The 12940-nt window shown below is 27.2% G+C and overlaps 2 protein-coding genes across 2 annotated transcripts; one reads left to right on the forward strand and one right to left on the reverse strand.

The window, feature by feature from the left end:
- Positions 1-463: 463 nt before the first annotated feature.
- Positions 464-3043, reverse strand: LOC107063039 (probable flavin-containing monooxygenase 1). Its single transcript, XM_015314437.1, has 4 exons — positions 2606-3043; positions 1760-1997; positions 1484-1662; positions 464-865 (listed from the first exon to the last, which is right to left on the reverse strand). The coding sequence occupies exons 1-4, from the start codon at positions 3041-3043 to the stop codon at positions 464-466; spliced, it is 1257 nt and encodes a 418-aa protein (XP_015169923.1).
- Positions 3044-8486: 5443 nt separating this feature from the next.
- Positions 8487-11646, forward strand: LOC102595808 (protein CHLORORESPIRATORY REDUCTION 6, chloroplastic). Its single transcript, XM_006359482.2, has 4 exons — positions 8487-8721; positions 9420-9551; positions 10396-10604; positions 11286-11646. Exons 1-4 carry the CDS (start codon positions 8520-8522, stop codon positions 11490-11492), a joined length of 750 nt encoding a protein of 249 aa, XP_006359544.1. The 5' UTR covers positions 8487-8519; the 3' UTR covers positions 11493-11646.
- Positions 11647-12940: the final 1294 nt, after the last annotated feature.

Genomic DNA, 12940 nt, shown 5'->3' on the forward strand with positions numbered 1-12940 from the left:
GCCAAGATTTTGCAAAAAGAAAAAAAGAAAGGGAAATCATATCATGAACATGGATCTTATTACTATTACTATAATATATTCAGTATAATTCTATAAGTGGGGTTTAGAGGGAATAGAGATCAGGTTGTGACCATCAGCTCAAAAGAAGTGAAATCAAAGCATGACTGAAAAGAAAATAACGATAACAAAAACATTATCAATATCCCCAAAGTATAACTAGGGCTACAACAACAAGGGATAGTTTTATAATTATAAATTATAACTAAGGGTAATTTTATAATTTTAAACCATTTCCAATAATGTAAGGGTAAATTTGGAATTTTTCAACTTTATTATACTTTCTCCTTGTGGGAGTGTGTATATGTTTTTTTTTTCAATAACACTAAACTAGTAAATTATTAAACTACTCTAGACCTTATTACACGATTCAGAAAGCATTCATGCATGTGATACAAGTGAACATCTACGAAAAGACAAGAGATAGTACTAGAAGTAATGTGTACCTGTAAAGAGGAATAATTGAGTTTGGTGATCCTACTATGTGATTTTGAAACTTTTTTGAGGAAAACATATTCTTCAATTTTTCTTGACCTTTATATCCAGTAGCAAAGATAACAAGGTCAGCTTTTATTGGCTTACCAACTTCTCCATCAAGAATTAAGCCTTGTTTGATGAAGGAAAAATGTTGTATTTTCTTTAGAACAATGCTTCCTTCTTCAACTTTTCCATAGAAATTATCAGGCAATAAAAAGGACTTGCAAGAAGACATGTCTTGAAGAAAGCTTTGTTTTGGTACCATGTTGTATTTCTTCAATGGTAACTTCCATGTAATATAACTCTCCACAAATTTTGAGAAACCCCATCTCTGAAATAAATAATTATATATTGTTCAATAAAGCAAATAATATCATACAAATGAATAATTATTTTCTTTGTTTCAATTTATGTTATACACCTGATAATGTCTATCTACACATCAAACTAATGGATGTATGACACATGTGTTGAAATATACACAATTGTTATTGATTAATCACTTAACCATGGTATTTGATTGGTTTGAAGTAAATACTCGATTTGAATAAGTATTTACCCTTTGGAAGAAAGCTTTTTTTTATTTAAGAAAAAAAAAACTTGTGATCTAATAAAATTCATAGATATTTGTGTGATTGTAAAAAATTCTATTTTTTTTTGGATAAATACTAAAAAGAAAAATATATAACATAAATTGAGACAAAAAAATATTTTTTTATTCCAATTAGTGTTCTATATGACAAGTTAAAAACCACAAAATATAAAGACATTTTCAAACATTATAAATATCTTTAGTTTAAGATACATCACATTACATAAAAAAAAATTCTTATTTTCTTAAATTTCTTATCAAATCAAATTAAGACACATAAAATAAAATACAACATTAAAGTAGTAATATTTTTGGTTTTTATTTTTTCTTCAATGTATGGATTTCAAGAAACTTTACCATAGGAGCAAGTAGAGAGGCCACCACACTATATATAATGTTTTGGCCAGGCTTGTGAACCAAGAGCTCTGAAAATCGACTACCATATAAATTTCCAAGAGTAGCTCCCCACCAAAAACATCCACTAGGGAGTGCCCATGGTATTGTTCTTTGTACCAATGTACAAGGAATTTCAGGACCTAAGTCATAAAACATACAACCACATTAAAATTTATTCATATTATCAGTATACATAACTTAAATGTTATCATCAAATAAAGTTACGTTATTTCTTACCATTAACATTCGCGCATTCAGCCGCTATATCTATAGCTGATTTTTGAGAACCAATAACCGCAACTCTCTTCCCTTTAATAAGTTCTCTAGCACTTTCATTATCCATGGCTGAGAAATCCATAGAATGTATCACTTTTCCGGCGAAAATGTCCGGTCCTTCACCAAGAGGAAACTCCGGCATATTTGCTAAACCACTATACCTTCCAATGCATAGAATCAAAAACTCGACTTCATATTCCTGAAACGATTACAACAGAAAAAAAGTTTAATTTTTATATACTGATAGTAACTGATTAAATGTGTTAAAGCTCTTGTTCATTAATATTCTATACCATATAATACACTTTTAAATATTAAAGTTGTTAGAAAAATATTTTTTGTATGGTATTCATGATGGTAATGACTGATCGTAATGGTTGTGTGTGTTGGTTGAGGTTGTAATTGATGGTAATGTTGGTTGATTGTGACGATGATTGTGGAAGTAAGTAGAGGTAATGATAAACTTACCTTAGTGTGGTTATAAATGGGGCTAGGTGATGGGAATGGTGACAACTATAATAACCTTTGTATATCAATTAGAAAAAAATATACATTGAATCTGATCATACCTGAATGGTGAAGTCTTTATGTTCTACTAAATTATTATATAACAATCTATTTACACCAATTACGGAAAAAGTAAATAGCGAATCTGATCATATCTGAATGGTGAAATTCTTATATTATATTAAAAATAACCGACAGATATATAATACATGTATAATATATATAACCATGTAAATTAATATTATATAATAATTTTATGTACACCAATTACAAAAAAGTAAACAGTAAATCTGATCGTACCTGAGTGGTGAAGTCCTCATGTTGCACCAAGATTTGCCATTTCCCCTCAGAGCCAAATGCATTTCCATTTCCACTCCAAAACTCCCAAGAATCCATATCATAACCACTAACTCCAACATAATTAATCCCAATAACTTTAGTATTCAATTGAATATATCCCATTAACCCAAAATGCTTTGCATAATCTTCAACATACTTCAAAACTTCTTTGTTATGAGGATACCTTCCTCTAACACTTTTAGGCCATGGAAAATCAGTAAATTCAAATGTCCTTTTTGGACTTTGTAGCCTTGTTGATTCAATTGTTTGTGTCCAAACACCACCAATTGCATTTGAAGCTTCAAAAACTATAGGAATTAAACCTTTTTCTAATGTATATTTGCATGCTAAAAGACCACTAATTCCACCTCCAATAATTCCTACTCTTTTTTCCTCCATGATGAAACAATTTTTTTGTTGTTGTTCTTCAAGAGACTGAAAATAAAAAGGATATAAGAAAAGGTTATAGATAATTAATATAAATAATTAATAGGAGAATATTAATGTTATTTTTTTATTTAATTTAGTTGTTGTTGGACTTCATGTTGATGTGTTGTAATGCCAAGATAAACGTGAAATAAAATATTTGCACGAACCAACTATACAATCTATATATATTGTGAGATGTTTATGTAGTTGTCATTTTTTATAAAAACATTTAATTATAACAATAAAGTTAAAAAGAAAAATGTGAAATAAAAAATTTGAACGGTTTTTTGAAGTTCACACATTTGTCTATCTATATTACTAATACAATCAGATCATTCTATAAAGACATTTAACTATAATAACCAAGTCAAGAAAAATATGAATTAAAAAAATTACACGATTTTTTAAAGACAGAATGACCTAGAAGACCTTTGTATTTGTCTCTGTTTGTCAGTTGAATCCTTATAGTTAAGACATTAGCAATTGAACCTTTAAACTCACTGAAACACAACATTTTATCATTTTTTTCTCGTCAATTAACTAATCAACCTAGTCCACCGATTTTCATAGATCGAATTGATCAATTTTTTTTTATCTATCCAGACGTTTTCGCTCCACGCACCCTTTTCATTAAAATCGATCTTTTATACCAAACAACCTTTTATACCATCCTTTTCATTTGATTTTTTATTAGTTATCCTCTAAAATCCTTTTTGTTCGATTTTTACCTAGTTATCTTTTTAAAATCCTTTTTGTTCGATTTTTGACTAGTTATCCATTAAATTCGATTGGATCGATTGATCGATCGACCGATAATAGTCATGATTTTAGCAATCTATAGAAAAGAAAGGATAAACATGAAAAACTATTTAACAAACATAAAATTTTAAGAAGTAAAAGAGCAAAAATGAAAATAAAAAGGCATGGGATAAATGGTTACCTGGGTAAGAAGTTCTAGACTGATATACCCATGCTAACTTCTTGAAAGAAATAAAACTTTATATTAAGAACCAATAGACCTTTATATAAGTTAACAAAATTTAGATATTAGGAGTTACAAACAATGTGGTACAAAGAACCAATTAAAAGACAAAATTTGAATATATGGTCAAATTAGTTAATAAGTTTAAGTATAATCCAAACTTGATTGGAGTAAGTATCTACTAATAAGCTTACCCAAAAATAAAAAAAGTATCTACTAATAATACTTCAAGATTTAAAAATATTTCCTTATCTACACAATTAATGTTTTAAAAGCAAATCCAAGAAATTAAATGAAATAATTCATTTTTTGACATTAATTTAATATAAAATAAGGTAATATATAATATTGAATTGATTTTCGGACATTGATTTAATATTAAATTAGAAATTCTTTGGATACAATATAGTAGATATTAAGCTGGCGTTTGACCATAGTTTTTCGAATATCTTTGGCAAGTTATTTTTGGTTGAAGTTTGACCAGCCATAGATTTTGAGAGAAATATTTGAATTTTTTTTTAAAAAAAAATGATTTATAACCCTAAGTTTGTATTTATCATTGTATGATGAATATGTTTCATGAAAAGTGATGACAAGAAACACAATTGATATGAATCTGAAGAAGAAAAATACTATTATTATTACTACTGTGATTGGAAGTGACTTCGGAGATCAAGCTCAGATAAAAACTATTTTAAAAAAATAAAAAAAAACAAAAAAACAAAAAAAAAACACATATATATATATAATTTGTACAATAAACCATAACTAAATTCAGTTCAAAACTATAAATGACGGATGTTTTATAAAATATAAAAGTTTGGGATAATTTTTAAATTTTTAAAAGTTTCCAAATAATAGAATTTGGTCGAAATACTATTCTAGTATTTAGAAATTTCGATTGTTTGCAAAAAAATATACTTGCCAAATAATGGCAAAGCGTATGTCAGACAATATTTGCCAAGTTTTTTCCCAAATATTTTTGAAAATATTTATGTTCAAACAAATATATATCAAATTATTTTTGGAATATTATGTACATAAATTATTTAATATTAAATCAATTTCCAAAAATGATACAATATAATAGATATTAAATATAGTATCAATTCATTTTTGGACAATGATTTAATATTTAAGGGGATCCATTATTTCACTCCAAAAATGAAAATGATATTATTTTTCAAATTCATAAGATTAAAAGGTTAGTGCGATTTCTACATTGGGTATTTACATCAAATGAAATAATTTAATTTTAGCAATAAAAATTAAACTAAAAATAAATAACAACTAGCCATGATTAATTTATAAATGTGCGTATTGCATTTGTTATTTTGTTGTACGCATAGCATATAAATATTGTTTCCCCCTTTAAAGTCAATCAATTTATTATTTTTGGTATTATGCCAAAGAAAATCTACCCCAATTAAGTAAGACAAATTTATATTCAGGGTTCAAATCTAAAATTTATAATGAAAAATAAAAATAAAAATAAAAAGAAATCCTGATGTAATTTATCAAATTAAGGATTGAAAAATACTCTACTTAATTATTATTCTGTTACAATTCGTGTTAGTCCATACGCATAATATGTACATATTCTTTTAACACACAAAAAATATATTGAAGTGAATATCAAGAAATATCTTCATTCAAACATGAATATTATTTAGAAAACATATAAATTGGATTTACCGGAAATATTATCTCTTGAAATATAACTCCATCCCTCAATTTTGCAATTTTCTCCTATTATTTTCAAACACGAGAAAATTCTAATGTAAATAATGAATATAAAAAAATGCAACATCAAAAATTATATCAGACATCATAATATATAAAATAATAGAAATTAGACGTCAAAAAATTATATCAGACAACATAAATAGCGCAAAAAATAGAGCAAACTGCAAAATGTTCACCTCCTAAAATGAGTTTCTATCAAATTGATCTGTTAAATTTACAAACCAGGCTTTTTAAAACATAATATATTTGACAAAAAGATTAAATGTGCTCACTTTTTGACAAATTTAAAAAGTCGAAAAATACTTAAATATATTTTTAAAAAGGCATAATAGATAATTAGGCATCTTAATTTGATCTTAACTGATAATTAAGCACTTCCAATTTTGAAAATACACGTCTAGACACCTCAACTCATCTCGAAATATTATCTCAGTTGAACATTCCAACTAACAAAATAATCTAGACACCTCCAAATTTATGTGTAATGTCCGTGAGTGTCCACGAGACACAATGGAGATCACTAGTTGATCAGATGTCTAGATATGCATGTTTTCTCAAAGTTGGAGTATTTAATTGTCAATTGAGGCCAATTTAAGATGTCTATCCATGTATAATAATGTCTTTTTAAAACTATAGATATAATACATAAATAGATACTTAAACTTGGTTCCGCTGATAAATAAACACTTCAACTTACAAAATGATCATCAAGACATTTTCAAAATTTATTTGTCATATTAGCGTTGAATATCCACTATATACAACTAGGACAAATTAAAATATCTAAGTATTCATACATTCTCAAAATTTGAATGTTTAGCGCTATCCATTGAAATTAAATTAAAATCCCTTATCTATGCATTATATCTTTTTAAAATTATTTTACACCTGGCCAAAATATGATTCCTACATCTTACCTGCCATTGGAGTAGAATATAATATTGAATCATATGAAAGGAATTCTTTTATTTTATTTTTAACAATGTCAAATTTAGTTTGTGGGAAATAATATAAATTTTCCCCAATTTAATTAATCCCACATGCCGGCCCTAGGGTACTTCTCTAATTAAGAAATAATAATCAAATTTAAGGAGGAATGTATTATCTTAGTTTAAATCGATATATTACAATTCATCATTAGTGTATACATTTTAATCGTTAGCGTAAGAGATTTTTATTTCATCAGTAACATTTACATGTTATGAAAAATAATTTATATATGTTATTCTTTTAAAATTATAAATCTCATATTTTAAAAAGATTTGGGTGCAAATACATTTTGATAAAATAAATAATTAATTATAAACATGATATATTGTTGGTAGAATATAATCCATGTTAGTGATAGCCAAATTAATAATTAGAAGAAGATCTTTAGACATGGTCACAAGTAATCCTTGACTTTTTCCTAATTCTCCTTATCATTTAATGAGATAATGTTATTTTTAAATTCTCTTTTAACATGGGATATTATTAGAAACACATATTTTTTCAATGAAAAATTCTATTGGAGATCTCAAAAACCATCGAAAACAATTTATGCAACACAATAGAAGGTCGTTAGACTATAGCTTTGCGCGAAGAAAGATACTAATCAATTTTCAGAGAGAAATTTATCGGAAAAATAAAACACGTATAGAAAACAAATGATCATAGATTACAATGGATAAATAAATAGAAAAGAAAAAGTAGAAACTCCACTTACCTAGTAAAGGAGATGAATGAATCACATGAAGATCAAAACACCCAATGATTAAATGAACAAATATTAATTGAAACTTAATTAGCTTGTGGAAATATATAACTTGAGGCATTTTTAATTAAGCCTATCTCCCCAAATATAATTAAAATGGCCGGCCTTAGGGTACATTTATTTTCTTAGGAAGACATTTTCTTAGTTTCAATCGGCTATATATATTAGCTCTAGTAGTAAAAAATTTCTATCGAAAACAATTTTTCTATCCTTACAAGGTAAGAATAAAAATTTACGTACACACTAACTTCTCTAAATTCTATTAGTGGAATCATACTGAATTTGTTGTTATTATTGTAGATATTCTTTTTTGTTTCTTCTTATATGTGTTCGATACTTGTTTTGAAGTTCTAACTAATTCGAATTCACTCTTATAAGGCTTACTAAAGAGGAAGTGCTCCCTACGCTCCAACCCAAGAACTCTGCTTTACATTGGAGCATTGACAGAGCCACCTTTTTACACTGCTTCATCAAAAAATTACATTGCATAAATAGGTTATTTTTCAATTTATAAATATATATATTATTGAAAATTTTAATTCCGTCCCTAAAGCATTGAAATCTTATTCACCTTATCATAGTAATGAATGATAACTCTAGTATTATTATTCTATCTAAACTAGGTTCACATTATCATGAAGTTTCTCTTTCTTTATATTAGAAATCCATAACACTGTCATGAATTTAAAAAATTACAATAATTAATAATCCTGAATTCTTCGCTTGTTTAAGTTTGAAATCCACAATACTATTATGTAATATTTCCCCATTAAAAATGGTTATTTTCAAATTGGTCCAAAAAGTAGCCAGCCCATACAATATTTACAATTTTGCCCATAATAAGCCAATATATGGATATAAGCAATTTTAAACACAAGGCTAGAATAAAAAGGTGATAAATAAAAAAGAACAAACAACTATATTTTCAACTATCCAAAAAACAAATAATCATTTCTTGTTTATCCATGGCTTCAACAAGACCATTACACACACTTTCTTCTACACTTAAACAAACAATTCCTTCTTTGGTTCCATTTATTATTAATTCACACAAATCCAATTCAATTTCTTTCACTTTTCCTTCTTCTTCTTTGAGACAAGTTGCTACCTTTGTATCATTTAATCCTTCTGGAAATTTTGACCTCTCCCTTTATGATGACCAAGAAAGTAAGCACATTCTATACTTTCATTTTTACATACATATCGAAGTCGAAATTTGAAGTTTTTAGGTTTTGAATCTTGTCATTCATTCATTCATTATTAAGTTTGCAGTTAAATATTTAACAAATTTTCTAATATAGATATAAGGTTTAAGTAAAAGCTACGAAGTTTATTGAAATACATTATCTTATGATGTTATTGACATAACAAATGATGTTTCTTATCTATCTCTTTAAAAAAAATCAATTGAATGATGTCCATATGTTATTATTCTGAATGGATAACGTTAACTTATATATAATTGGTTAATTCGTCGGTCCAATTCCTATTGAATATATAACTATGAAATAATTTTATTTGTCTGTTAAGTATCTCTTATTTGATATTTTCCCATTTCATTAAAATAATAAAATGTCGTTCCTAGTCTATTTCTTTTATTTCTTCATGTTTTCATGTTCCAATTGATCAATCTCCATAATCCATATGTTATTGTTTTGAAAGGATAAGATTAGCTCATACTTGGTTAATTCGTCGATTCAATTCCTACTAAATATGCACAACAATAAACTTAACTTTATTTAACACTTAAGTTAGGGCGGAGTTACTATTAACTTTATTTAGCACTTAAGTTAGGGCGGAGTTAGAGTAACGCGTATAAATTCAATAATAATAAACTTTAAATTTTAACTCCGATTTTTTAACAGATATAGAAGTAGCACCTCCACCAATGCCACCATCAGAAGGTAGATATGAAGTTGTAATAGATAATGGCATCATTCAACATCTTGATTTATCCCCATTTCAGAATGCCACTGGAATTTCATCACCCTTATCTGGTAACTATCTCACTAATTATTATTTTCTTCGTTTTAATTTATGTTATATAATTAAAATTAGAGAATTAATCAATTTTTTCTTTATGTATGCCTATTAGATATTTTAATTATTATTATAATCTATAGTAATTTTTAAGTAATTTTCAAATAATAATTAACATATAATTACAAGTTAAAATTTATTACTAATTTTTTTTAAAAAAAATGTGTTAAATTATTACTTTCTTAGTTGTGGTTAAAGCTGAAGCAGTTACTTTTTTAAGTGAACAAAGAAAAATAACTAGAGTGTGAGAATCAAGTCTAAAAAAGGATATTTTTTTTCTTACATTCAAAATCGTGAATGAAATCTTTATCTCACACGGTTTTTAAATAGTAAAAGAAAAATGAATCTATTTTTTTCCTTTTTTTTTATTACTTTCATTGTATATGTATAAAACCGAATTCATTCGATTTCTAAGGACTACTAATCAATTTTCTAAAGGAAAATTTTTTAAACGTTAAAACGAGAGATCTAATAAAAACTGAACATGGTATATGTAGAGAAAAATACAATAATAGTATATCTAGTGCAATCTTAATGATTTTTTTATTGAACTTTTTTTCATCTTTATCTAATTAAATAATTTAACACAAAATCTTATCAGATCTTCACATAAATAGCCGGACAAATTTACTGATTATTTTTATAAATTGATATACATTGCTTATACATAAATATACATATGTTATATACCTGCTGTCTATTATTAATTTAATCAGTCGAATGAACAACTATTTAGAGTAATTCATTTTATTGTTATTAACATTGTCTATGATTTTAATAATGTTGCAAAAAATGTAACAGCCAAGCCAAAAGAATTTATGGAAAGGACAATTGGATTTACAATAAATTACAAAAGGGAAGACAAATATGATCTTAGGGAATTATCAGAATTTCCAGATATAAGACTATGGTTTGTTAGATTAGATGCTACTTATCCATGGTTGCCAATTTTATTGGATTGGAGAGCTGGAGAACTTGCACGTTATGCAGCAATGTTGGTACCCCATCAGGTATATAATTTTTTAATTAAATTTATATACGTTGATAGTGTAAAGAATTTTTTATATAATTACTGTATTTGAATTTGTTGTATAGTTAGTATTGAATTCTTGATTAAACCAAACAAAGTTGGGCAACTAGTGCACTAAGTTCACACTATCGCTGAATAGCGGAAGAATTAGAATTTTTTTCGATAATTCAAAATATATTGAAGAGGCCAAAAGGATTCAGTTATCTTGATTTTGTATATATAATGTTATTTTTAGACGAATCCCCTTGCGCCTCCTAGCTCCATCCCTTTGTTGTTAGGTCCCTAGGATGAGACTATCCACATTAGGTCTATTATACATAATTTTATTTTGCATTTTTTTCAAGATACAGTTTCCACCCGAAGAGGAGCTACCTTTTTAAAAAGGAAGTCAATCGATCGACATCCCTTAGCCAGAAAGCAACTTTATGTAAATAGATCATTATTTTTGGTCCTTCTATATACATTATATTTCTTTGTGTTTACTTCTTAACATTCTATCTACTCTTAGTGCAAAGTCTGACTTTACCATTACTTTCTACACATGACATTCTGATGACATGACAATAATTTTTACCGTAAGAACTTTTGACCAATTAAGCTAAATGTAGCCTTTTTTTTAAATTCAATTTTATTTTTTTTACTTTTTTCTTTGTTTTGACAGATGAGTATGAAAATGGGAGTTGTATTTAATCCAGAGGCATTGGAATTGTTTGTGATGAATAAGGTGTTTGTAGTGTATTCTTGGTTGAAGCAAAATGAGATTCCAATGCCAAGGCTCAAGACAAAAGACATGGCAAGAATGCTTGGTTTTGGGATTGGTGATGAACTTTTTGACTTGATTGATAAAAATCACATTGATCCTTCATAAAAATTGAATTAATTTTTCACTAAATATTTTGTAATTGTTGAATATAAAATGTTTCTTTTGTCTAGTATATTAGTTGTATTAATTAAATTCGAAATGGTTCGGATAATACACATGAGTTATCTTAAAACTATATAAGGAATTGCATGTTATTTTTCTTTTTCCCTTTGGACAATCAGTTGTTTACTTATTATATATGGAGTATACATCGATGTTAACTACAAACTAATGGATATTTTCCAGTATTACAAACAACAATAACAATAACATATTAAGTGAAATCTGACAAGTGAACCCTACCCTACCTCGTGAAGGTAAAAAGATTCTTCCCGAAGGATTCCATTACCTTAAGTAACAAAAGGCCCAATAATTTAATGTTTGTGCCCAAACCAAAAATGAACTGAGATGAAAGCCCAATATTTGTTCCTTGAGCTTTTGTTTAGGAAAAACTACCTAATTAGAAAAACATTCCTATCATATTTATTAATTCTCCCCAGAGTTTAAAATAATTATCTATTGTCTAATTAATTAATAATGTCATATCAGATATCAAGTCAGATACACCTAGATACATGTATTTTCGCTACTAGATACACTAAAATAGGAAGAGAGGTGAGCGAGAGAAGGAGAGAGGCGAGCGAGATAATCTATATATCTCAGATATATGCAAACCACACTAGATACTATATATATATATATATATATATATATATATTTAGGATGCCAGATACAAGGGGAGACGCGAGCGAGAGAGTCAAATACATGCGAATCCATTAGAATACAATATATCTAGAACAAATTACACCTGATTTTGACTCAACATATTTGAGATACATGTATCATGAAGTCCAAATTCTGGTAAGTTTCATAGTAATGATAAGTAAAGGGAAGAGAGGTTATTAAAACCTAAACTAGTGAGATTTTTTTTAGTTTCCTTTTATTTATTTATTTATTCTTTCTTCTCTTAATTTTTAATTCTCAAAAATCCTTAATGAACATTTAATCCAATTAATTTGCTTCACACCTTTGCCCAACAACAATTTTCACCTAAAAATGAGCTGAGATAAAAAAGAAGAAAAAAATTGTTTTCAAAATCTAAATATCTCAACTTATGAAGGCAACCAATTGGACATTTAAGAGGCCCATTCAAATGGGCTTTATGTGGCCCAAAATAGTGCCCTTCCCAATGCTGTTACGACTATTGCAGGGTTTTTAAAAGTAAAAATTAGGCAAATTATAAGAAAGAAATTACTTCCTTTCACTACTCTTTCATTAATTACCAAAAATCCCTTTTTTTAGTGTTTTTCGGATACATAATATAATAGCGCGGATACTTTAATTAATAACGGACGGATACTTAAATTATTAAGTTGTTGTTATCAATTATTAAATTAATAGCAGTGTGGATACTTAATAACGGGCGGATACATAATATAGCAGCACGGATACTT

The sequence above is a fragment of the Solanum tuberosum genome, unplaced genomic scaffold, assembly GCF_000226075.1.
Source record: "Solanum tuberosum cultivar DM 1-3 516 R44 unplaced genomic scaffold, SolTub_3.0 scf00300, whole genome shotgun sequence".
Taxonomy (NCBI): domain Eukaryota; kingdom Viridiplantae; phylum Streptophyta; class Magnoliopsida; order Solanales; family Solanaceae; genus Solanum; species Solanum tuberosum.

Excerpts from the sequence above, each read along its gene's own strand:
- LOC107063039 (XM_015314437.1), bottom strand. The coding sequence starts at position 3,043 with ATGGAGGAAAAAAGAGTAGGAATTATTGGAGGTGGAATTAGTGGTCTT. Across the intron at positions 1,998-2,605 it reads ATGAGGACTTCACCACTCAG|GAATATGAAGTCGAGTTTTT; the intron begins GTACGATCAGAT and ends TAATCGTTTCAG. Across the intron at positions 1,663-1,759 it reads TGAATGCGCGAATGTTAATG|GTCCTGAAATTCCTTGTACA; the intron begins GTAAGAAATAAC and ends TTTATGACTTAG.
- LOC102595808 (XM_006359482.2), top strand. The coding sequence starts at position 8,520 with ATGGCTTCAACAAGACCATTACACACACTTTCTTCTACACTTAAACAA. Across the intron at positions 8,722-9,419 it reads CCTTTATGATGACCAAGAAA|ATATAGAAGTAGCACCTCCA; the intron begins GTAAGCACATTC and ends ATTTTTTAACAG. Across the intron at positions 9,552-10,395 it reads AATTTCATCACCCTTATCTG|CCAAGCCAAAAGAATTTATG; the intron begins GTAACTATCTCA and ends AAAATGTAACAG.